Below are 27,635 nucleotides of genomic sequence, written 5' to 3' on the forward strand. Positions count from 1 at the left end.
TCAGTGACAGCAAGAAAATGACTACTTAGCAACGTGAACCGTGTAATAATACATCAGTTTTCGCTGAAAAACAGATTTTTCAGGTTTCAACAAGCTGAAAAAGGCAATAGACGTCTACGAAGAGTCAAACTTCCAGAAATTGTACTTCCGTAGGTCACGAACGATCGAATCGGCCCTGAAAAGAGCTTAGTGCGTCCAATATGGGAAACATACTGTTAATATAGACCTGATTTGAATTGTTACTTACGATTGATTAGGCCGTTTACCACAGGATCGACTTGGTAGTTTTCCTTACTACCATGAATACAGTAGAGCACGATCCGTGACCTACGGATACTTTAAAATTTCTGGAAGTTTGACTCTGCGTAGACGTCTATTGCTTTTTTCAGCTCGTTGAAAGCTGAAAACATCTGTTTTTCGGGGAAAACTGATGTATTATTACACGGATCAGAGGAAATTCAAAGAAAATATGAAGTACACAGATAGACTAGTTTAGTTTTATTTTTCATGTATATAGTCAAAATCTAAGTGTTTAAATATTATTGTGATTTTTTATATTTTCATTTACTGTCAAAATGTTTTGGTGATGACAGTGTGGTGCTTCACTTTGACATTTTGAATTGAACACGTTCAGCGAATCAATTCAGTTCGACTATTATTACTTCTGTCGCTGACCCTCTAGTGCCGTACCTATAGCTCTTAGCAACAGTCAAGGCCACAGTATACGGCAACAGCTGCATGATTAGCAAACTGCCGTACCTACAGCAAGTCAATAGCTACCGCAATACGGCACCACTGACAGAATCTATGTTATTTGTAATGCACGAAGTCTGAAATTGACGCATGCGCAGTTCACTGCCGTTCCAATATCCTGTGCCTTTTTTTTTTTTTTTTTAAGGAAGGAACCCAAAGTATCCAGTGGAATGTAAGTTAATGTGGAACACTAGAGAGTATTCAAGTTTCCATTCCTCAACCTTAACCTCAACATAAAGTTCGACGGTCATCGACTTCAGCGGCAAGTTACAGCAAAGGGTAAGTTTATTATTTTTTATATGATATACTTGCACTAGCCTAAGCCAAGACTAGAAGTTATATGTATATATAGTCCCAATTGCCCGAAGTGATCGGTAGCCTACGAATGTAAAAAGATGCCCATTCATGGAAATGGTAGTACGTAGTATTATACTCCTTCTTTTAATATTTATTCTTCATCGATTTTGAAGATGAATGGGATGACAATGATTATTATCATTGCTGTTATTATTACTTATTAAGCAGTTGATGCTGTGTAAACCATCGTAACAGAAAAGATCATATTCATTGATCTTTATGGCGTATATAAAGAGGTGCGTTAAATGTTATTGTTTGTGAAATACTGATGATCCTCAGGTAGCAGGACCCGGATAATTTCATGGCTATAGAATCAAGAAAACATTTTGTGAATGTAACAATAATTATGGTTGAAAGGTAGAAAATATCGAAACCGAAGTCAGATATGACTTAGTGAATAGGGCACTTCTGGTGTGACGTTACAAGTTACAAACCGTGGTGCAAGACATCGGTCTTTCACTCGCCGAAGAAATCTCTTCTGAATCTACGCATCCCTCTGTAGACTTTGGCAAGGCTCGGTTCGAACATGTTCTGCGTAGTTATTTACGCAACAGATTGTTTACTGTCTCTTAGGATCGATTAGAAACTTAAAAAGGGTCAGCCTAGCGGAAGGAGTTTGAAGAATGGAGCATTAGATAAAATATTTATCAGGTTTAGATAACATTGTGGTAAAAACGTTTCTTGACAATATATGAACGGAATTGTGATGGGATCGATTCTATACACGCAAAATCATGTAGGCTTTTGTATGCCAGCCATTAAAAATTACTTCAGATTATTTCTGGTTTTAAGAATGTTTGTAAATTGTGGCTTAATTATATAAGTATATTAAATGGTTCTGCCTGGAAAGCCACCTTTATTTTCTTATAGTTCCTACAATCTAACTATACCCATTTTCTACAGAGAGAGGATTACACATAGAAAACGAGAAATTTCATAAATTATTTCCACGGTTACTATGGAAACATCCGGAGTACAAACACAACATCACTGGAGTTGGGAGCTCGGTAGATGAAGCAGGATATCTCTTATCCAGGATGCACGACTGCAAGAAAAGACGGTGTATCTGAAGGAACTACGTCGCCATCTCCACAAAGCAGAGACTATGCAAGTGAAGTGAGGTGCAAATTATCAGTCCGTCGTCAACTGGATGCTGAGGCGATTCTACAAGTCCGTCACCAGGATAGATTATTCTGATTACATAATTCGGATGAATGCGTCCTCTGAGGTGACGACATAAGTACAAAATCTGGATCCTAATTGATTTGAAGGTAAGAGTGGGGTGAAAGTGTAGCCGTAAAGCATTGAGAATAGGGGGAAAACACGAACTTTGTAATAAAATACCGAGTAATCAATATGAAAAGAACGTGTGAGTGTGTGTGATCTACCTGTGGCGCCCCGTGTATGCCTCTATCGATCGCCGCGTCTCCAAGAATCATTTAATAAATTAAAAGATGATGTCACGGAGATATGCCAAACAAACTCTGCACATTTAACAACAGCAGTAGAAGTGATTCGTGACTTTAGTGTTTGTAACAAAGAAATATTTATTTTTAATTAATTCCACCAATAGACAAAATTTGCAAGGAAATCTATCGATTAAAAATAAGAAAAATAAAAGGATATTTTCACATAATATCCTCGAGGGTTCACCGAGTCTGTGATGACGCTACATAATTTTTGCTCGATAAATCGATTCATTAGGAGACTCAGGGGTCATCATCTCCTGGTTGTAGGCTTTGTTCGTCTCAAATTACTACTGGACGTGCGTTGTAGCGTCGTGTAGATTGGTGCGAATTCCGATGTGTACGTGCTTTTCCATGTAATGTTTTTTAAAGTTTTTATCTACACACACACACACACACACACACACACACACACACACACACACACACACACACACACACACACACACATATATATATATATATATATATATATATATATATATATATATATATATATATATATATATATATATATATATATATATATATATATATATATATATATATATACAATCAGAAGAACGTTTTATTGAACAAAAATAACATTCAACATAATCACTGCGGTTACGGGAACCACCTGTGACGTTTTATTTTTAATTTTTAACACGAAAACTCGTTCAGGAGTATTTGACTGACGTCGATACAAGAAGACAACGTTTAGTGAAATTTGGGTTTCTGATTGGTTAACAGTTTGCGTCATTAGCTAATTCTGTGAGACTATTTGATGGATTGGATCTAACTCCCTCAATCCCATTTCTTCGGAAATTGCAACCTACTTTAGTGTTCCCCGTAGGTGGATAGTGCCATTAGTCCACCTTACGTCACGTGGTGTACTGTAGGCATTACTCAAGGTTCTTTGCAGCGTCCATTCCATGGAACCAAGCTTCAACTCCTTTCATTCCTTTTACTGTACCTCCGTTCATATTCTCTTGATTCTATCTAACTTTCCAACATCTCTAACAATGGTTCCATAGTGCAACTGCTTTGAGGTTTTCCTCCTGTTCCACCTGTCAAACCTTACTGTAAATTTCCTTTTCAGCACTGAATGACCTAACAGGTCCCAGGGGATGGCCTTAGCCCTAATTCTATTTTCCAGTTCCAACTCCAGTCCTACATTAGTGTTAAATCTTTCAAATCTTTTCTAACCTGTGACAGCAGCATTTAAATGGTCGCCAAATCGCATGTTCCTTTCAGAACAGTTCATATATATATATATATATATATATATATATATATATATATATATATATATATATATATATATATATATATATAAGGCACTTAGAATTATTGGTAAGCCAAGACATTTGATTATATAATATTATATATATATAATATATATATATAAATATATATATATATAGAATATATGATATATATTTACAACTATGCATGCATTCTGTATAAATACATATGTTTGTGCGTGTGCACTGTACCTAACGTCACAAAATTTATATTGTATACACACACACACACATATATATATATATATATATATGTGTGTGTGTGTGTGTGTGTGTGTGTGTACATATATATATATATATATATATATATATATATATATATATATATATATATATATATATATATATATATATATATTGGGGAGAGAAGAGACTTTTCAGAAAACCGTAGCGGATTTTTTTGTCCCAACCCTCGCTGGACCTAGTACCACTTCTGGGAAAGGAAACAAAGGGCGTACACTTACGCCCACCCATTCCTATTGACGACCGATTGTTGACTCGGAGAAGAAAAGGAGAGAGGAAGAAGAAGAGTGGCCATCAGAAAATCGTGTGGATTCTGTCCTTGACGTTTGTTCCTTCTTCTCACGTTATATCCACTGAATTTAAAAACTTACACAGGGTATAATTTTGTTATATCTGAGGTGCAGATGGTGCTTAAAAACTTAGTATGGATATAATTTTGTTATATCTGAAGTGCAGATGGAGCTTAAAATCTTCGTCTGGATATAATTTTGTCACATCTGGGGTGCAGAGTGACATGCTCCATAAGGGGAGGTGGTTGGTTAGTGCCATTAGTGCTCATCATACGCGGTGCACTGTAGGCATTACCCAAAGGTGCTTTGCAGCGTCCATTCGGCACCTGGGTGCAATCCATTTCTTTCCTTTTATCGTACCTCCGTTCATATTCTTCCATCTTACTTTCCACCCTCTCCTAACGATTGTTTCATAGTGCGAGGTTTTCCTCCATTTTCACCTTACTAACCCTTCTACTCTCAGTTTCCATTTCAACGCTGAATGCCCTCATACGTCCCAGCGCCTGGCCTTTGGCCTTAATTATATATTCCGTTCTGTTCTGCAAGTTCACCTTCTACCACCGTGACCTGGTGGCGTTATATTATTTACCCAGGGCGGGGGTTTCAGACTCCAAGTTTTATTCTGCTAGATTTTGCAAGACTGTCAAGGTAACGTTCATGACCTGACCCCTGAAAGGTTACTCAGTCAGCCTCGGAAGAAACACTTTTTGATGACGTCACAAAGTGATACAGTCATACCACTTGTCTAAATAAAATAACATAAATTTTATATGTGATTCATATACATGCATTAAGCTATACAAATGTCCTTTGCTATTCAATTCGCTCTACCTCGGAATTAAGATATTTTCATATATGTTAACCGAAGGGGAATTTTTTTAGTTAGTGATAATTTTGTCCTCTCGTGGATTCGAACCAGCGCACAGAGGAGAAATCAGGACTTCAGTGATGTTACCGGACTCGGCCAATTCTTATATATATATATATATATATATATATATATATATATATATATTTATATATAATATATGTATATATATATATATATAGATATATATATATATATATATATATATATATATGTGTGTGTGTGTGTGTGTGTGGTTATTAAAAATATCGTTCATTATAGCGGTATATGATGTGCCGTAAAAATTGCCTTTGAATAATAACAGATCTATGGAATTATTTGCAGCCAAACATATCTTAGGGAAAACCAAATAATTTTAAATCGACATGCTAAAAATGAAATAAAAGAAGGAGAAAAGGGGAAAAGTGTAAATAAAGCCGAAAGAGGTTTAGTAGTACCTATGATGTCTGATTGAAAGATGAATTTTATTCAACTATAAAAATTACTGTTCAGAATCAATGTCTTCTTTCCAGATTACCGACCAGTCCAAGATACTTCTTCAGGATGTCCTTCTCAGCAACCAAAGTAAGCCTTTCGTTTTCCGTAATTGTAGGTGGGGTGTTATGTGTAGTTATTCTGTTATTTGTTTAAGGTTTTATACTCTGTTTCTATCGTCTTCATGTGTAGTTGCTCAGAGATGCTAAACATCATTCTTTCACATTTCTCTGCGTATCTTTTTCATCTGAAAATAGTCAAGGCAAAAACTGGCGTACTTCTTTGCAAGCACCATAAGTGAAACAACTGAAACAGGCATTTTGTCCTCAGCAGTCTTATGCCTATGCACACGGGTGTTATCAGCGCTATACATAGTCTTCTTAGTGTATATATGAAGTGTTTTCTCCGAGAAAGTAACTTGCATTCATTTCATAACATTTTTCCGTTGGTGAACTTCACGCCGTGCACTGTAGGCATTACTTCAGGTAAAGATCTTTGCAGCGCTCCTTCGGCCCCAAGATGCAACCCCTTTCATTCCTTTTACTGTACCTCCCCACCCTCTCCCAACAACTGTTTAACAGTACAACTGCTAAGCTGTCTCGTTACTCCTTTCAAACCTTTCTACTCTCACATTTCTCTTTCAGCGCAGAATTTTGGCCTAAATTCTATATTCCACTCCATTCCTCAAAAATAAGCAGAACTGACCTTGCTAACCTAGCTTAGGGCACCCTGCCCTGATTTGGCCTGGGGCTGGGGCCTTCTGGCTTTGCCTTCCCTGGAACCCACTCGTAACACTGAACATCGAGCACTGGTTGGTTTAGAAAAAGGTCGAGTAACTTATTCTACGTTAGTTTCAGCTAAGAATTAAAATGACCAACACCAACCTTTGTCTCCCTACTCTGCATGCTACCCGATTTAGAAAGTATTTTTTTCTTTATAGTTTCTTTAGGTTCTTAATTTTTATAATGCAAAGAATTTCTAAGGCTAAATTACTCTTCCACCTTTGTTAAGCAGTTATTTCAGAGCTCGTAGAATGTTTATAGTGGTTTTTAAAATTTCCTTATTAGTGATTTTTTTTAAATGTCCTTAAATTTCCTTAGTGATTTTTGAAATTTCCTTCTTAAATTTCCTTAGTGATTTTTAAATTTCCTTATTGATTTTTAAAAATTCCCTTATCAAATTTCCTTGTCAGTGATTTTTTAAATATCCTCAAATTTCCTAATCAGTGATTTTTTTAAATTTCCTTATTAGTGATTTGTGGAATTTCCTTCTTATATTTCTTTATTAGTGATTTTTAAAAATTTCCTTATTAGTGATTTGTGGAATTCACTTCTTATATTTCTTTATTAGTGATTTTTAAAATTTCTTATTAGTACTGATTTTTTATTATTTCATTATTAAATTTCCTTATGATTGACTTTAGATTATTGAATTTCCTTGTAAGTGACTTTTTAAATGATTAGATTCCCTTATCGGTGACTTTCTAAATGATTGAATTTCCTTATCAATGCAGGAAAAGCTCCAAGAAGCCACGCAGAGAAAACAGAGCGAAGTGAAAGCCACCCTGAACAGACTCGAGGGCGCCCTGAGCGAGGGCGGGGAGCTCCTGACGGAGGAGAGGCTGGCCATCTTGGCCCTTTCTCCCGACGTCCTTCTTCAGCAGCTCAAGGCAGGACAGCTGATGCCGTCTGCTGTCCTACGCGCCTTCCAAGCAAAGGTAATAAATATAAGCTTCTAATTTTTCCCTTCATTCCCGTGATCCCGTTGGAGCTAGTGTCGTCAGTGTTCCTCATGCGGTGCACTGTAGGCATTATACTTGAGCTTCTGTGCAGCGTCCCTTCGGCCCCTAGCTGCAACTCCCTTTCATTCTTTTTCCTGTACCTCCGTTCATATTCCCTATCTTCCATGTGATTCTCCACCCAGTCCTTACAATTGTCTCATAGTGTAAGTGCGAGGTTTTCCTCCTGTTACACCTTTCAAACTTTATTACTGTCAATTTCCATTTCAGCGTTGAATGACCTTAAGGGTCCCCAGCGCTTGTCCATTGGCATAAATTCTATATATCCTGTTATGTTCCCTTCATTCCAGTGACAAAAGCAATCACTCATCAGATATTTTTTTCTTTAACATGGTTTTTTTTTTTTTTTACGAAGTTTGTTTGAATTTCAGGCCATCGTCGTAACGTACCGAATTAACTGTGTCACAGAATTCATACCGCAGGCAGAGGTAAATATGGAATCTCTTCTCGTTCTTGTTCGTCTTATTAAAAAATATATTATATATAAGAGTCTTTTACCCGTTTTAGTAATATTCTTTCATTGGCTAGTACTGTTCCACAAGAATTTCTCTCTCCTCTCTCTCTCTCTCTCTCTCTCTCTCTCTCTCTCTCTCATTGCTGATATGGTTAAAAGCCCCTGACACTGCATCTGCTAATAGCATCAGTGTCTCACTGCTTGTAATACTGAAAGCTGTAATGTATATCATATGTGATTTCCTGCACAGCAAAGCCACACCATCTGTAGTTTAAGATACGAAATTATTGTAGAGGAGACTCATCAGGCAGTTCCTGACAGTTATCTTTTTCGTAGGCTGTAGCTTCTCTTTATCAGTAGCAATGACGTGGGTCACAAAACAAAAGTGAATTAGGAAGCTTCTGGTTGATTTTTTATCTCAACTACTTCTCCAGACTAATGACAGAATGTTCTTTTCCCCCCTTGACAATATGTCTTCAAAATCCAATTTTATATTTTTTGTTGTTGAGAGCGTTCTCCTGTCTGTCATCTGAAAACGTTATGGAAGTAATGAGTTCCCTATACTGCTGTATGACAAATCAGTACTGCTTTCTTTAAGGAAGAAAATGAGTTGAATGAAAGTAGAAATACTGACTCAAGTAGATTCACATCAACCGTGCATTCGACGTCTAAGCCCGTCCCTTACGACGCTCCTGATTGGCTGTTGATAAGCCAATGGCATCGCTGGAAACTCAGACTCACTCGAGAGTTCACATAGGCAGGATGCATGTTCCACGTCTCCTGAGGGATACGTCTTTCAGGAGAGGTGGAACATACATCCTGCCTATGTGGACTCTCTCGAAAGACCGAGAGTTTCCAGCCCTGTGATTGGCTTATCAACAGCCAATCAGGAGCGTCGTAAGGGACTGGCCTAGACGTCAAATGCACGGTTATGATGTGTATCTACTATAATAATCCAGAAGCACTCTCTTCAACCGAGGTTACTTTGCTATAGTAAGAACTGTTTTAAAACTTGTAGACGTTTAATATTGAAAGAATAATGCAAGATTTCAGCTTCATTTGAAACGTCGCAAACCTTTCATGCAGTGCCCTCATTGGAGTCCGTAAGTCTTGTTGCAATGCATTTTATTCCCTTTAATCTTCTCATTAAAGCAGTAAGGTTAAGGTGATGGTGGGATGCCATGCATGAAGATAAGACCGTCAGCATCATCACTTGCATGAACAGACTAATTTTAATACTTAAAATGTTATGAGTGGCTGGAAGTGCATGGCGGAGGTTGCTTGTCGCTGTTCTTGACTGTCATAAATATTGGACATTTTCACTTTTCGTGTATGAGTCACGTACTTTATTGAATGTTTGTAGTTAGTTGATATTCACATTGCTTCTAAATTAAAATTTGATTATTTCAATTCTTTATTGCATGCAAGCGCAAGAAATTTTTTCGTAGACTAACTGCTAAATCTGTTTATGAATAGGAGCATCTTTGATTGGTCTAATAACGTAAGCCTAATATTAGTGTCTAATATTAAGTATGAAATTGGCAGGCAGGGTCGTAATCAGGCCATTACATTTGACAAGCATATATACGTGATTTGATTTCCATGTACAGCTTATATTAACACTCTCTTTCGAGCGCCTCAGTGGCGTGGTTGGTTAGGTGTTTGCTTCTCACCTCGGTGGTCGCGGGTTCGATTCTCGGCCATTCCATTAAGGAGTGAGAGATGTGAATTTCTGGTGATAGAAGTTCACTCTTGACGTGGTTCGGAAGTCACGTAAAGCCGTTGGTCCAGTTGCTGAATAACCACTGGTTCCATGCAAAGTAAAAACACCATACAAACAAACAAACACACCTTCGGTTAATCCTAATATGACAAAAACAAAATACTATCTGACCTAGAAATGCAAAGGACGGCGGGTACGTGGATTTATATTGTTAGGTTATTTTGTAAGAACACAGGAAAATCTTGCTAAATGGAATTAAGTGTTGCTTTCGAAACAGATCCCCGTGCAATTCGACGAGTTTCAGCAGGCGTTTTTTCTCCACGTTAAAAATAGATTCCCATGCCCCCCTACGCAGCCGACATAATTGCTCCTCAGTTGCTGCTGCTGCCATCTGTTGACGATTTTATGAGCTATATAGAAATGAACGATTATAAAAATACAGCAGTCTATAGTAGCATTCCGTTACAGTGATGCTGGTCAGTTAGAAGGGCAAGTTTGTAGGAAGGAGTACTTTGGTAGCCTAAAAACATTACTCTTTGCGTCCTTTTATTTTCGGGACTTGCTGCTGTTGTTGGAACAGTTAGAAGAGCAAACTGCTTTGTTCCAGCGCAGTCTATTGGTCTTCGAGCAGCCCATAACTTAGGCCTAGGTTGCCTGAACTGGGATTTTAGTGGCGGTAACCAGCAAGGATAATGTTTTGCGACTGTTCATAATGTTTAGACATGAAAGAACGTTAAGAGAATATTCCAATTCAATGCCGTTTCACATTCAAAGTTTATTCTAAAAACAGAAAAAATTATTAAGGGGACAGTCAGTCCTTGTGCAGTTAGCTGGAAAGATTGGCTTTAGGTCCCATCCAGAATTAATCCTGGATCCCATCAGGGGTTGAATTGGTTATGTCCACAAAGATGGAGTCCCAGTCACCTCAAGGCTCGGCGACTTCGTAAGAAATGTGGATACCACAACGAGAATACATATGACACCCATAGAAGGAGTGAGAGAAGTTCACTCTCGACGTGATTCGGAAGTCACGTAAAGCCGTTGGTCCCGTTGCTGAATAAACCACTAGTTCCATGCAACGTAAAAACACCATACAAACAAAAAACAAGCCCATAGAAGGATTTCAAGGGAAACTATCAAGTAACAGCTACACACCTGTAGTCTCGTCTAATAAGAATATATTTCATCGATCCTAACTGAACATTGCAATAGACGAATTTATTTTTAGCAGGTTTAGTACATGTATCCAGTTTGTACTGCGAATTTGAACTTCTATATATAACCGCGAATCTTATCTTTATTATAATAAAACTGATTTGTTGTTTCAAAGGCATTTACTTCGTAAAGGCAGGCGATTTATATGTTTTTGTTAAATTTCATAAATTTATAAATCCCCTCCTAAAGTTCGAAAATAAAATAACGTTGATTTATTTATTTCTTTATTTATTTATTTATTTTTTATTAAACACTGAAACTCATGACAGTCGGTGTTGTTTTCTTGTACAAAACATCAGATAAATCACTGTTCAAGTAAAGCATGCAGATTTAGCTTTCTCTGAAGAGAATAGTAAACTTTAAAGACTAAAGCTTCAGACCACCCTCCCCACTCCTGTAAATTATCTGAGCCCAAAAGTGGATGAAATTATAGCCATATTTTGGCCTGCTACTTTCTGGAACCGGCCAACTCTTTCTTACATAGGAAATCGCGCATTCCTCACTTTCTTATATTCACTGAAGCCATGCCAAAAAATACACCAAAATGTTTCGCCTATTGACGAAAGTACAAAAAATAGAGGCATTTATAAACGATTGACTCCTTTATCTAAGTATTACATATGAATGATCGGAATGAATGTAATATATTTATTATTAGGTTGCGCCTGCTACTTTTTTTAAGAGTTTTTATTAGAACTGGCAGACATTAAATAAGGTTTGTAGCACAAAATCTCTGACCGCATGACTCTGCAAAGCTTTGACAGCTACGTTTTCCACTATTGCTCTGTTTTTGTTTTTGTTTTTTTTTATGTTGCTTCCAAAATATAACGTTAGGGATTTGACTCTGAAATTTAATACACGTCTGATCTGTTTTCCAAGAAAGATGGTGCATGATGACCTGAGATCTTCCTTTAATTTCTTCTGTGATTTTATGATCTGACCATTTTTTTCATGAACACTTTGTACTTTCTCTTTGACACAGTTATTATTAAATTTTAATGCAACAGTAGTATTTATAACCATGTGGATGAATATTATTCGAAATTATTTTCCTTCGATGATATTGCCAAAGGGTTAACGTAGTGTCATTTCTATGTAGAAAATTAAGGGTTTTGCAAGTCCCTTCTCCTTACAGGCCGAATTCTGTCTATTATAAACAAACTAGTCTCATCCAAGAAAAAAAAAAGCTTACATTGTATTCATTAAATTTATCTGTTTGGAAATCAAAAGCGCCTAGATAAATGATACCTTCGGCCACACAGCGATAACCATTCGCCTTTGCTTTCAGTGCAACAATACCAGATAAACAAACTTTCACTATTACATCAAAACATGTACATGGTTTGAAAGCTGGGCGTAATAGACCTACATGTGGATTTAGTTGCATCCAAAGCCTGTGTCCATTACAGCATAAAAGCCAGTTTGTTTTAGTTTATAGAAAAATTTCGTGATTACTGCCTTTGTTTCCATCCCCCTGATACCGACAGATTTCACGGGAAAACCTTTGAAGTGTCGGGGCAGGAATGACTTTAGTTGCAAATGCTGGCCATCGCATCAGATGTTACTTTATCAGAGGCTAAGTGGCAGGTGCTTGCCGTGAAGTTTGACCAGGTTTCTGCCCCCCCCCCCCCCCGCCCCCTTCTCCCATCTGCTAATATAATTCTTATCGCTATTTTCACAATCATACATTACGTGTATTATTATTACTCTGAGCGCCGACGTATTTTTGCATGAAAATGTAACCAATAAATCACGTGTTAAGATAAGTTAATAGTCAAAAGGCAGAAAATTAGTCTCGTTGCAAAGTCTAAATAACAGCTATTGATTATCGTTCTTTGCGTCAACATTCCACTTAAGTTCTGCAAATCACTCTGCTGGGACTGAAAGGTTATAGATGCAACTCTTGCGTTGTTAATGATAAGATACGAAGTATACTATATACATGAAAACACAAACTACAGAGACATATATTTAAAAGAATATATACACAACTTGTATATTATATATATGTATATTTTATAATTTTGTATATATATATATATAATATGAAAATATATATATATATATATATATATATATATATATAGAAAAATTCATTTTACTAAACTGGAATATAATACTGAGAGATACATATAAGAAAGTAACCAAAATTTTGAGAGGGTTTGTGCCATATATATGTATTGTAGTTCATTAATGATTTAAAAATATGAATTCCCTCATGTGATCTTTAGTACTGTAATGCTTTTGATGCAAGAAAACTAGATTCGCGTTTGGACTTATCATTATTATTATTATTATTATTATTATTATTATTATTATTATTATTATTATTATTATTATTCTGGCACTCACGAAATCTCCGCCGATTTTGACAGACGTGGGCGTCAGCGCTCGAGGTGAAGGGTCCAAATTCGGGGTCTCTCCCCCTGTACGGGCTGCCAGTAAGTATCAAAGACAACTTCCAGGTCCAAGGCCTCGATACCAGCCATGGCCTGGCTAAATACCTGTACCAGTCTGCGCCCTGCCATTCGACGCTTGTCCAGTCGCTGTTGGCTCTGGGGGCCATCCCTTTCTGCAAGACCAATATTCCCCAAACTCTTCTGAGGTAGGTCATTGGACACATCATGCGGTATACTGTAGGCATGACTTAAGGTTCTTTGCAGGGTGCCATCGTCCCCTAGCTGCAACCACTGTCGTTGACTTTTTACTGTACCTCCTTTCATATGCTCTTTCTTCCATCTTACTTTCCACCCTCTCCTAACACTTTATTCATAGTGCAACTGCTTTGAGGTTTTCCTCCTGTTACACCTTTCAAACCTTTAACTGTCAATTTCCATTTCAGCGCTGAATGACCTCAAAGGTCCCAGTGCTTGGCGTTTGGCATAAATTCTATATTCAACTCTACTCAAGTCATTGGACAGACTACGATATAAAGATGCATCAGTTTCTTAAGTTGCTTGTCAAGTATTATTGTACTCTGTGGTCAGTATGATGGAAAAAAAAATCTTAGTTTGTCCCCACGTTCCAGAATATAGTAAATCTACAACGATCTGGGATCTGTAGAAGTGTTGGGACATTGGTGTCCCCCGAGTAGAAAAGCAGTCTGAAGAGGTCAGTCAGTTGATATGGTCTAGAAATTTGGCAAATGTTTATTCTGGAGTAAAGGAGAAATTACTAGCTTTGTATTTTCTTTTTCTTTTTCAATTAACAAACCACCCTTCTAAATGGCCATTATTTCAAGATTAAACTAATTTTATTCTCTGAAATGACCATTTTTTTCCATGAAGATTAAACTAATTTTTATTCTCTGAAATGACCATTTTTTTCCATGAAGATTAAACTAATTTTTATTCTCTGAAATGACCAATCTTTTCTATGAAGATTAAACTAATTTCATTCCCTGAAATGACCATTTTTTCCCGTGAAGATTAAACTAATTTTATTCTCTGAAATAACCATTTTTTTCCATCAAGATTAAACTAATTTTATTCTCTGAAATGACCATTTTTTCAATGATGCTCTCAGGGTAATATAAAGTTAGGAAACTTCAAAAGCTAGCTTGGTATTTATGTAGGACAGTCTTCAGTGTATCTCTCACAAATATGATTACAAATAATAAAATCGAAATAAAATTTTTCTAAAACTAATTTAATTCTTTTAAATGACCGTTTTTACCCACGATGCTTCCAGGGTAATTTAGAGTTAGGAAACTTCAAAAGCTAGCTTGGTTTTTATGTAGGATATTCTTCAGTGTATCTATCTCAAACATATTAAAATAGGGATATCAGAGAGCCGAGAAATCCAAGCGTATATGAATACCACAGCATAGAGCTGAAACTGGCAATAAGCTGGTGTTTGCAACTTGAACTAGTAACTTTAACAGTATAGTCAGGTTTCATCCATGGTCAGTGGATAACATGACTTCATGTGCAGTGTCTTTAAGGGTGTTCAGATTATCAGGCATTAAAGAAAATACTCAGACCCTTAAAACTCTTTTAGCATGTGGGCAATTAAAGCGCAATGAATTTTAATTACCATTAATTTTCTACAAATTATCTGTCTGTCGATTTTATACAAAATGCCTCAGTTTGTTCCTAGCTCCAAAACTGATAGAATTAAAAGAGGCCTCTATTTGTATATATACTTACATTATATATATATCACTATATATATATATATATATATATATATATATATATATATATATATATATATATATATATAATGGGAGTCTGATCACATCATCGTGATTCATATATACGCATTAAGCCGACGAAATTGTTATCAACTAAAAATTCCCCTTCAGTTATCATATATGAAAACATATTAATTCTGAGGTAGAGTGAATTAGATACTAAAGGACATTGTAGCTCAATATATATATATATAATATATATATATATATATATTTACATATATATACTATATATATACATAATGTAAGTGCATATTCAGATAGAGACCTCATTTATTTCTATCAGTTTTGAAGCGGTGCAAAATTTAGCATCGCCCACTTAGGAGCAAACTGAGGCAATCTGTATAAAATCGACAGACAGACAGACAGAGACAATTAGTGAGAAAACCTTTGTGAGTGCGAATTTCGATATATGCCTTCGCACCGACACTCACGCCAGAGAAACCACAAGGGTAACCCGCATTAAATTTTCAGCTATCGGTGCAGCAATCCCGTGTGGGGCGAGACGGTCAACCCCTTTAATCCACAGAGGACGTGTGGCGGGTCGTCGGGTAAGTATCCATTGCTCCTTGCTTATGGTCCGGACTAAAGATCGTTTACGTCACATGTCTTTCCAACGAAGGCAAATTCATCATCATCAGCCATGCGAGCACCTCAGTGGCGTGGTCGGTATGGTCTTGGCCTGCCACCTCGGTGGCAGCGAGTTCGGTTCCCGGGCATTCCATTGAGGTGTAAGAGATGTGCATTTCTGGTGACAGAATTTCACTCTCGACGTGGTTCGGAAGTCACGTAAAGCTCAACGTTGGTCCCGTTGTTGAATAACCATTGGTTCCATGCAACGTAAAAATACCATACAAACAAACAAAAACAAATCATCAGCCATGATTTTGGGTAATAATTCTGCTCTTTGATTGAATGTATGTTGACACAATTCTTTACCTGTGAACGTTCAAGAGTCAGTGATCTCTTATTACCAATGACTATAGTAGATTCACATCAACCGTGCATTTGATGTCTAGGCCAGTCTCTTTCGACGCTCCTGATTGGCTGCTGATAAGCCATTCACAGGGCTGGAAACTCTCAGCCTCTCTCGAGAGTTCACTTAGGCAGGATGTATGTTCCACCTCTCCTGAGTGATACTTTTGAAATCCGTATCCTTCAGGAGAGGTGGAACATAGATCCTGCCTATGTGAACTCGAGAGAGAGGCTGAGAGTTTCCAGCCCTGTGATTGGCCTATCAACAGCCAATGAGGAGCGTCGTAAGGGACTGGCCTAGACATCAAATCCACGGTCAATGTGGATCTACTATAGTATTAAATGGCAAAAACGAATTCTAGCAACGTTAGGTGTTGGACTGCAAAGAACTTGTAGTTTTTTAGATGCCACTCGGGATGAGAGCAGTGGGAAGACAAAAGATACAGTAAAGATCAAGATTAGAAATCTCCCGTCCCCGGATCCGCTAGTGCATCTGTGACTGGACATATCCTTGGCTACTAATACAGGTTTTCCCCTTCGTAATTTTTTATAAAGTATTATTATTATTATTATTATTATTATTATTATTATTATTATTATTATTATTATTATTATTATTATTATTATTATTATTATTATTGCATGCAGGAAGTAAACCCTCTTTTAAACATAATTTATTAAAGGTAATTGCTGCCTCGCAGCTGAGGCAGCAAATACCTTAAATAAAACATATTATTATTATTATTATTATTATTATTATTATTATTATTATTATTCAAAAGCTGAACCCTATTCATATGGAACAAGCCAACCATAGGGGCCATTGGCAGGCAATCCAAGCTTCCAAAAAATACGGTGTGCATTCGAAAGCAGTAAAAGAATTTAATGGGACATACATTATGAGGAGATCAGTATTACCACGGTAGCATTTTAATGACTATAAACTTGTGAATGTCATCCAATGAAGGTGGCGAAGCAGCTCTCATAGGCGCGGGAGGGTCGATGCTCGGGCTGGGATCGGATACGGGAGGCAGCATCAGAATTCCAGCTCACTTCTGCGGCGTCGTGGGCATCAAACCCACCAGTGGAAGACTCAGTTCCAAGGGCCTTAGGAAAGGCGTCAGGGGCATCGTTGGAAGTAAGTGAGACTATTACAAGAACTCCCACTCAGTAATTTCTTCTTTTCTCTTGATATGTTTTGCTCAGTTGATGGTAGCTATAATTCCATTCAGCTAGATCCTCTCAGGAATTTAACTTAGTTGTCTAATGCCCAATGGTAAACGCACAATCAGTGCCTCTAAACAGTGACACGACCATTCCCAGATTTCTATTTTCATTCATATTTCCACGATTGTATCCTTTAACCGGCTGACGTAGTAATAGTTTTCGACACCAGAGTGTTCTCCTGAGTCAGAATCCCTGAATGAAAGTAGCAATGGCTCTGTGTTTGAGGTTAATCGTTGATTCTGAAGTTAGAAGACGAAAGTGGCAGTGATAACTCTATGTTATTATGCGTATACCTCATATTCAGCTATTCAAGTAAATAGCTAACTTCTTCTAGTACTGGTTACTTGTATCTTTAATTCATACTCATAATATTTTATTAGAGACTATGAATGGAATGTTTTCCCCGTAGGTGGGTAGTGCCGTCAGTTCACCTCATACGGTGCAATGTGGGCATTACTTAGGGTTCTTTGCAGCATCCCTCCGGCCCTTAGCTGCAACCCGCATTCATTCTTTTTACTGTACCTCCATTCACATTTTTTCTTCCATCTTTCCACCTTCTCCTAATACTGCGAGTTTTCCTCCTGTTGCACCTTTCAAACTTTTTTACTGTAAATTTCCGTTTCAGCGCTGAATGATTTCATAGGTACCAGATCTTGGTCTTTGGCCTAAATTCTACATTCTATTTTATTGTGAATGGAATTTTTCTTGACAGTTGAGAGTGCTCCAGGCTTCTTAGGGAGCGACGTCTCCATCGTGGTGACTGCCCTCCGCTCCGTGCTGGAAGGAGGACCCATGATGGAGCTTGACCCTGAATTACCACCACTTTCTTGGAGGCATCACATCTTTAATGACATTCGTCCTCTCACTATTGGTAAGCGAGAGATGTGGAGTACTCAGAAGGCACTCGAGTAGCACTAATGAACTCAGATATTGTAAAGATTAGGATGTTCGTGGACATGAGTGTTTGAGGACTCAGAGAGCAGTTTAGATATATATATATATATATATATATATTATATATATATATATATATATACTATATATATATATATATATATATTATATATATATATATATATATATATATATTATATACTATATTATATGTGTGTATATATATGATTACATACAATTGATACATTTGATATTAATTCACGAAAGAGATAAAAACGTGAATATACACAGTTAGTAACTGTTCACTTAGTATAATATATATATATATATATATATATATATATATATATATATATATATGTGTGTGTGTGTGTGTGTGTGTGTGTGTGTGTGTGTGTGTTTATGTATGTATGTACATAAATTTCTTACTCACATCGGGATTGAACCGATGTGAGTCAGAAACGTATTGCTTTGAAAAACTTGCTCATGTGTTCATTAGAGCCACACACACACATATGTATATACATTATATGTATTATATATATAATATATGTATGTGTAGTATATGTATATATGTGTAAATACATTTGTTTCGAATTGCAATGATTATACGAGGTGTTTTGTGTTTTGTTCGCCCTCGCTCCCCTCACTACAGGCTGGTACGAGGACGACAACTTATTCCCAGTAACCCCCGGCTGCCGACGAGCCGTGTTCGAAGCCCGGCAGGCTTTGGCAGCAGCGGGGCATAACATGGTGCCGTTCACCCCTCCGGCAGTTGACCACGCGTGGAAGTTGATCACGTCCTGCTTCAGCGCAGATCAGGGCCGCAACGTCATCTCCATGTGGGAGAACGAGGAGACGGAGAGCACCATGGAGGACAACCTGAGGCTGCTGGCAGCTCCTCGCTTCGTCAAGGCGGTGAAGAAGCACATGATTCACAGGAAGTCTCCCCTCCTCGCCGAACTTCTGTCTAGTGAGTATCTTTTGGTGTCTTTTCAAACTCGCAGCTGTAGGATATAACTCCAATAGATTCACGTCAACCGTGCATTTGACGTCTAGGCCAGCCCCTTACGACGTTCCTGATTGGCTGTTGATAAGCCATTCAAAGGGCTGGAAACGCTCAGTCTCTCTCGAGAGTTCACATTGGCAGGATGTATGTTCCTCGTCTCTTGAGGTATACGTCTTTCAGGAGAGGTGGAACATACATCCTGTCTATAAGAACTTTCTCGAGAGACGAAGTTTCCAGCCTCAGGAGACGTCGAACATACATCCTGCCTATGTGAACTCTCTCGAGAGACTGAGAGTTTCCAGCCCTGTGATTGGCTTATTAACAGCCAATCAGGAGCGTCGTAAGGGACTGGCCTAGACGTCAAATGCACGGTTCATGTGAATCTACTATAGTAATGAAGAAATGAAAATTATTTATGATCAGAGAGCAGGGCGAAACGTGAAGAATCTAAGACAAATTAATCCCCTAGAGTAGAGGTTTTCACAGCAAAACTCTAAAATTTTGTCCAGTTAGTACCATTTCAAACTTGTGACTGTAGAATGGAATAGAATGCCAATTGAAAAATATATATAATCTGAGCGGGATTATATAGTAGTATATAACTAGTAATGAAGAAAGGAAAATGATGTATAATCAGAAAGCAAGGCGAAACATGGAGAATCTAAAGGGGTAGATGATTATGACAAATTAACCCCTAGACTGGAGGTTTTTACAGCAAAACTCTGAAGTTTTGTCCAGTTTGTACCATTTCAAACTTGTGACTGTATAATGGAATAGAATACCGATCAAAGAAAATTATACCCAGTGCTGAATAACCTCATATAGGTCCCGGCGCTTGGCATTTGGCCTAAACTCTAATAGTATTCTGTTCCATTCCTATAAGATTTCTTCGTCTTTCCGACTATTTGCATTTATTAGGCTCAGAGATCTGAATAAACTAATCCTTTATTAATAATAATAACTTTTTTTTTTTTGAAAAGGTGGAACAGCAAGATCACATCAGCTATGGCGAGCCTTGGGAGACAGACAGGACTACATCAACGACGTCCTAAATTCCTGGAAGTCGCAACATTTAGACATCGTTCTGTGTCCGGCATTTTCCATGCCGGCGCCTCCTCCGTCATACCCGGCTAAGATTATGGGTAAGTTAACACGAAGGTAAAAGGGTTGATGAAGTTGAGTGTAACTGGTTTTGTATATATGATATACAGGGTGGGCCAAAAGTAGCCTCACAGTTAAAACAGAATAAAAAATAATTTATTAAACGCATAAAATTTTTCAGACATGAATAAGTGGCATATTTAAGAATGAGTGACATGAAAAGGATAAAAATAAGCAGCATGTATTAATGGCACAGTATTCATTTTCCATTGAAGAGTACTTTGAATGAGAAACAGTTCATGAAGTAACTGTGAGGCTACTTTTGGCCCACCCTGTGTATATATATATATATATATATATATATATATATATATATATATATATATGTGTGTGTGTGTGTGTGTGTGTGTGTGTGTGTGTGTGTGTGTGTAAATGTAATAGCCGCAATGCCTTCTTAACAGCTCAAACTCTTTGCTCATTTTTGGATACGCTTGTCACCACAAAGCCTCGAGATCCAACTTCAAAGAAATATGAAAGAAATCATGGTGTCTGGTAGCGGGAAACAAACCTGCGATACCATGATCACGACGAGATTTCCGCTGCCAGGACATCATGGTTTTTATTTCATATTTCATTGAAGCTGGATCTCGAGGCTTGTACTGACAAGTGTATCAAAAAAAAAAAAAAAAAAAAAAAGAATTTGAGAAGTTAAGGGGCATTGTGGCTATTACATTCACAAATGTATTTGGTAAAAATGACCAGTAGATTCTATATATGTATATGATATATGTATATATATATTTATATATATATATATATAGATATATATATATATATATATATATATATATATATTGATGACAGCTAAAATAATGCATAATACATTTCAAAAACAACAGCATACTCATAGACCTATCACGGAAAACACTGTCCATAATGACAAGCATTGATTATCACTAGGGTTGCACTTCATTTCAATGCATTGATATTTTTATGGACTTATAGATAGGCGATGTAAGTATAGACATGATCTGGGCATTATTATAAGAAATGGAGAAGCTCTCTATTCTAGTATTCTTAAATTCGTGACTTCCCATGCTTTTGCTTTTCTTAATTCCATAACAAGTCTCTCCTAATACTTTGTTGTGAATGTACAGACCAACGTTTTAAGGTTTTCACTTTTTGAAACGGGCAATTATTAGAACTAGCAAACATATGTATACAGAAATTATGTATGAAAATTCGTAAAGTAACTAAGTCTAAGGGCATAACCAGCCTCGTTTCACGGGCAGAACCAGCTCCGTTTCAGGGAATCCCTTTTCACCCCCACCCCCTTCGGAGTGGGGTGATGGAGGTAAGATGGAAACCCATTATAAACCATCTTAGGGGTCCTCACTATAACCGTGAAAAGTTTCATGCCCATCGGACCGGCCGTTTTGCCGTGATTGAATGACAGACGGACGGACAGACATTACGCCCATTATAGTAAGATTGTAGCTGGTGATGTTTGTGTTTTATACCTTTTCATTGTTTAGGTTTTCTCCTTTACAGCGACTACGATTCAATTGCCAAGAGAGTATTAAGTAAGAAAATCGTTCATAAAACTCATTGAGTTTTGTGTGCAGATTATGCCAGTTCAAAATTTTACGCCTCTCAAACCTTTTTACTGTCAATTTCAGTTTCAGCGCTGAGTGACCTCACAGGTCCCAGCGCTTGGCAATTGGCCTAGATTATATACTCTATTCCATTCTTGCTTCAAGTCGTTATAATGGGAACTATACAATCGTACCATAATATTTTTAAGTATAATGTTTGGTTAAATTAATCTTGCCGATAGCTGTGATTGACGTGGTTCATATAGCGCCTCAGTAGCGTGACCGGTATGGTCTTGGCCTGCCATCTCGGTGGCGGCGAGTTCGATTCTCGGGCATTCCATTGAGGTGTGAGAGATGTGTATTTCTGGTGATAGACGTTCACTCTCGACGTGGTTCGGAAGTCACGTAAAGCCGTTGGTCCCGTTGCTGAATAACCACTGGTTCCATGCAACGTCAAAAGACACCATACAAACAAACGTAGTTCATATTTCCCCCTTTTTATTCCAACCGTGCAGCTGCTTTTATAACAACCTGTCTGTACAACTTGCTGGACTTCCCCGCCGGCGTGGTACCTGTCACACGGGAGAACGAAGAGGATCAGGTCAAGCTGCAACATTATCCCTACCAATGACCTGATGTTCCAGTTGGTAAAAGAGGTCAGTCGTTATTCGTTGTTTCTCTGACTAAAAGTCGCATCTACATTTTTTTTTTCTTTTTTAAGATTTCATCGTAATATAGTAATTGATTTTTCAAGAACATCCTAAGTATTTTAGAACATGTTTCTAAGTATTTTGCAACATGTTTCATATGTTTCTAAGTATTTTGCAACAGGTTTCATATGTTTATAGGTATTTTGCAACATGTTTTATGTGTTTCTAAGTATTTTGCAACATGTTTCATGTTTCTAAGTATTTTGCAACATGTTTCATATGTTTTTAAGTATTTTTCAACATATTTCATATGTTTCTAAGTACTTTGCAACATGTTTCTTATGTTTCTAAGTATTTTGCAACATGTTTCATATGTTTCTAGGTATTTTGCAACATGTTTCATATGTTTCTAAGTATTTTGCAAAATGCTTCCTATGTTTCTAGGTATTTTGCAAACATTTTCATGTTTCTAAGTATTTTGCAACATGTTTTATATGTTTCTAGGTATTTTGCAACATTTTCATTTTCCTAAATATTTTGGAATAGGTTCCATGGTTTTCTTTTTAATTTGCAACATTTTTTAACACCTATTAAAGTATTTTTTCAACATGTTTCATTTTTTGTAAGTATTTTGCGACGTTTCATATATCTTTTAATAGCCGAGATAGACGAATGACAAAATATGCACATTGCAATGCGGGCCGGACAAATTATATTCCTTGATGATTTTTGTGTCATAAATATTCTTCTTCAAGGCCATTCACGAATAGAGCTTTTCTTCGGCGGACTATGATTTTAAAATCTTACCTGTTTTAGTCATAATGACAACCTTTCTTTTTACAATGGTTGATCGAGAAAACAAAAGAATGCTCGAAGGTTATGGAAGGTTTAGGTGACACTATATTAAATTCTAAATCACTGATGCACAATCAGGTATGAGGCTTTAAGTTGTAGGTGATTAATGTCTGAACTCCCTGACAGGCCACTACTGGGGGAGTCGGTATGCCCATCGGCGTCCAAATTGTGGGTCTCCCGTGGCAAGAGGAAATGGTCTGTCGGGGCATGATGGAAGTTGAACGCGCCCTGAAGGATGCCAATGCTGAGAAGGAAGCGAAGTGAACGCGTCTGTGATGACCTTGAAAAAAAACTATATCTATCAGTGTCTTTACGTTCGTGTAGATCATTATTTTGCTAATTGCTCGTGTGCTCGCTATTGCTTCTGGCCAGGCTATAACGAGCGGAATTACGCTGGCGAAGGAGAGACCTCTGAAACGAGCTGGAGCATTCGGTGACACTAGAAGTGTTTTTGATGTGCTTACTATGATGAGCTTCACTGTACTTGTCCAATGTGAATCCACAAGAAAAAAAAATGATAATAAAGTCCTTTTGTGTTTTTAAATGTCATCTGCCTATAGTTGAGGAACTCTTGACCTCAGAATAGATTCTTCGGGAACCCATATACTCGCATTGTGGCTTTTTCGCTTTTCAAATTGGTCGTTATATATATATATATATATATATAGATATATATATATATATATATATACATACTTTGTACTGATTATATAGATCAACGGGGAGAATATTTTGTAAAGAGAGAGACTAAATATTAGCCTAACGTCAGAACAGCAGTGCAGTGGAATGTTCATGTGCACACATAACAGCAACGACACACACACACACATATACCATATATGTATGTATATATGTAATATATATATGTGTGTGTAAAACATACATACATACATAGTACATACATATACACATACAGTTATGTGGTGTTTTGCACTGATACCTAGTGCGTATACCGCATTAACAAAACGTAGTGCCTCAACAGTCTTTCCGAGATGGTTATTGTGTAATGGCTGTACTGTAGAAATATACATACATATATATACATATATGTATACATATATAAATATATGTATATTTTATATATATAATATATATATGTGTAAATAAATTCTGTTAAAAAAGGATACGTTCAAGTATAAAAGGCCCATTAAAACACTGGCTTAAAGCTAAGGACTATTATTTTTCGGTTGGAGTCAGTCCACAGAAATATAGTCCATAGCTTTAAACCAGAGTGTTTTAATGGATCCTTTTATACTCGAGATATATTATTTATATGTAATGCACTGTTTGTACTAATCCTACTCGTGAAAAGGTGATGACTGATATATTATATACTATTCCCGTGTGGTATGGCAGAAATTCTACTTTATACATATGTATATGTCTTAGTTACATTTAGTAAATGTATTCTTGTAACTTCCTACACACACATGTACTATATATATGCATTACAGCATTTACAGTTATTAATTCCCAAATGGTTTTTATATTTTGAATCTTGTTTTGTAGCATCTTCTTGCAAGAGACTGGCAAATAACACAAGATAATTTATAACCTTTAGTTACTCATGTGAGACCTCTGAATGCCTTGCAGTATTTTCATTCCATGTAGAAATCCAGGCGTTTGCCATTACATTCGAGAACTAAAATGGGCTTGCTTTAGGGTAGAATATTTTTACCAATATATGTATACATACACACAACATATATAATATAATATATATATAATATATATTAATTTATTTGATATATATATATATATAATATATATACACATACACACACACACACACACACACACACACACACATATATATATATATATATATATATATATATATATATATATATATATTTCTCATTCACTTTACCTGAACTTTATGGCCCAAATACTAGGCGTGATAAAATGATGCAACATTCATTTTTATATTTAAAGAAATTAATGAATTTTATCAATAGAAATGTCTCTTTTATTTGTCCCTGAGAGTGAATGAATATCTTAGTGTGTGTAAAGCCTAGGATACATAGAACATTACAGGCAGGAAACCTCTGTGCCATTTATTTTCTTAAGGTTTGGTTTTCCAGCCAACCTGGAATTTCATCCGGAAGCTGTCTGTCTATCCAGGATGCTTCACCGTAGGAAAGTTCCTGAAAAGAATGGCAGCCACGGAGTTCCGTAAACTGATCTCTCAATATTCCTTGCTGCCACTTTCAGTCCTTAACGCGAGATGGTCGAGTCGAGTAGGAAGAAAGTATTTAATGGTGAGGGGACTCTCATACTGTAGGCATTTCTGAAGGTTCTTGGCAGCGTCCTTTGGGCCCCTAGATGGAACAACTTTCGTTCTTTTTTACTGCACATCCTTTCATATTGCCTTTCAACATCTTTACACCCTCTCCTAACAACTGATTCACAGTGCAACTGCAAGGGATTCTTCCTGTTACAACCGTTCAAACCTTTTACCATCAATTTTCGTTCCAGCACTGAATGACCTCATAGGTCCCCGTGCTTGACCTTTGGCCTTTCAATTCAGATAGTAGTTAGAACTCCTTCCATTAGCCCAAGAGTTGTCTTGTATGGCGACGGGTGTCAATTACAGTGAAAAAAAAAAAAAACTGGAAGACGCATGTTACTTCATAGTTCATATCTGAACTTACAAATGTCTGAGGTGAGCTGCTCAACTGAAATGTCGTATGGCAAACATCTCCATAGAGGTCTGTTGACATTTTATGCGAGTATACTTTCGCACGCTCGTTTAACACACACGTTCAAGGAATGGAACAAGGATAATCTGGGTCTGCACATGGATTAAGTATATCTTAGTTTAACCAGACCACTTAGCTGATGAACAGCTCTCCTAGGGCTGGCCCAAGGGATTAGATATTTTTACGTGGCTAGGAACCAATTGGTCACCTAGCAATGGGACCTACAGCTTATTGTGGGATCCGAACCACATTATATAGAGAAATGAATTTCTATCACCAGAAATAAATTCCTCCGATTCCGCGTTGGCCGAGCCGAGAACCGAACTTCGGGCAACCGAATTGGTAGCCGAGCGCGAAAACCACCCGTCCAACGAGGAACTTGCACATGGATTAACGAGAGCTCAGAGCTTTACTCAGACATGCTGATGTGGTTAATGAAAATCTGCAATATGAAATATATTGTAGATCTGCATGTTGTCATATCAAAGTAATGTATACGGGAAAAATAAGTGACACCATGACATAGTTTTGAAATGTCGAGCGAATTAGACATTATGGTGCTTGTTGCACCGAATAGAATTTAAGAAGTTTACGAGGTATACTAATATTACCTTGTATGGAACCAAGTTCTTGTTAAAAAGCCTTAATATATTAAAAGCGCCTCAGTGGCGTAGTTGGTATGGTGTTGGCGTCCCAACTCGGTGGTCGCGAGTTTGATTCTCGGCCATTCCATTGAGGAGTGAGAGATCAAGTTCCATTCCTACTTATTAAAGATTTTGACGACGTATCTAAATTGTAGTTAAAAAAGAAATAAGGTATATTAAAAAAGTTATTATTCACTTTCTTTGCACAAATTCGACGAATGGTCTAATTACCTCTTCGTATTACCTATATTTTCTCAATTCCGGTATGTGTGAGGGAACGAATAACAACAGAAGTGAGGAACCTATGGGTATCCTTGCATAGTTCAGTATCTCATTATCTGATCTATATCTGTACAGGAACAACTTTTGGTAGACGATTCTTACGAAAGTCGCCCATGCCCTCATTTGGCCATGTCCTCATTTAACCTTCGCTGGTATTATAAATTATATCGTAATTAACATCTGCAAAGTTCTTGGCAAGGTTTAGAGACCTTGGGTCTTGGGTTGCAATGTTATGGATATTCATCACCTGTCAAATAATAATAATAATAATAATAATAATAATAATAATAATAATAATAATAATAATAATAATAATAATAATAAGGAGCAGCAAGGCGAATACCGAAATGTCAGGTATGACTCGAAAGATCATGGTCACCTTTGCGCATTACCAGGTGTTGTTGGGTACCAAAAAGGAAAACAAAAGGGTAGTACATATCTTTTGACGACGTATTGCGGACGTATATGAGAGAGAGAGAGAGAGAGAGAGAGAGAGAGAGAGAGAGAGAGAGAGAGAGAGAATAAGAATTACAAGCCTCAGTGGCGTGATCGGTATGGTCTTGACCTGCCACCTCGGTG

The 27,635-nt window shown here is 37.1% G+C and overlaps 1 protein-coding gene across 1 annotated transcript; it reads left to right on the forward strand.

Annotated features, from left to right (window-relative positions):
* The first annotated feature begins 902 nt into the window (after positions 1–902).
* On the forward strand, positions 903–24,091 carry LOC135214891 (fatty acid amide hydrolase 1-like). Its single transcript, XM_064249335.1, is given in 14 exon segments — positions 903–1,032; positions 2,014–2,381; positions 5,776–5,827; positions 7,251–7,454; positions 7,907–7,963; positions 13,303–13,532; positions 15,597–15,673; positions 17,065–17,235; positions 18,037–18,195; positions 18,874–19,191; positions 20,208–20,369; positions 22,439–22,542; positions 22,544–22,579; positions 23,555–24,091. Coding segments are annotated over 12 exon segments (1,677 nt in total). The 5' UTR covers positions 903–1,032; positions 2,014–2,381; positions 5,776–5,806; the 3' UTR covers positions 23,693–24,091.
* Positions 24,092–27,635: the final 3,544 nt, after the last annotated feature.

Source organism: Macrobrachium nipponense, chromosome 46 (assembly GCF_015104395.2).
Source record: "Macrobrachium nipponense isolate FS-2020 chromosome 46, ASM1510439v2, whole genome shotgun sequence".
NCBI lineage: Eukaryota > Metazoa > Arthropoda > Malacostraca > Decapoda > Palaemonidae > Macrobrachium > Macrobrachium nipponense.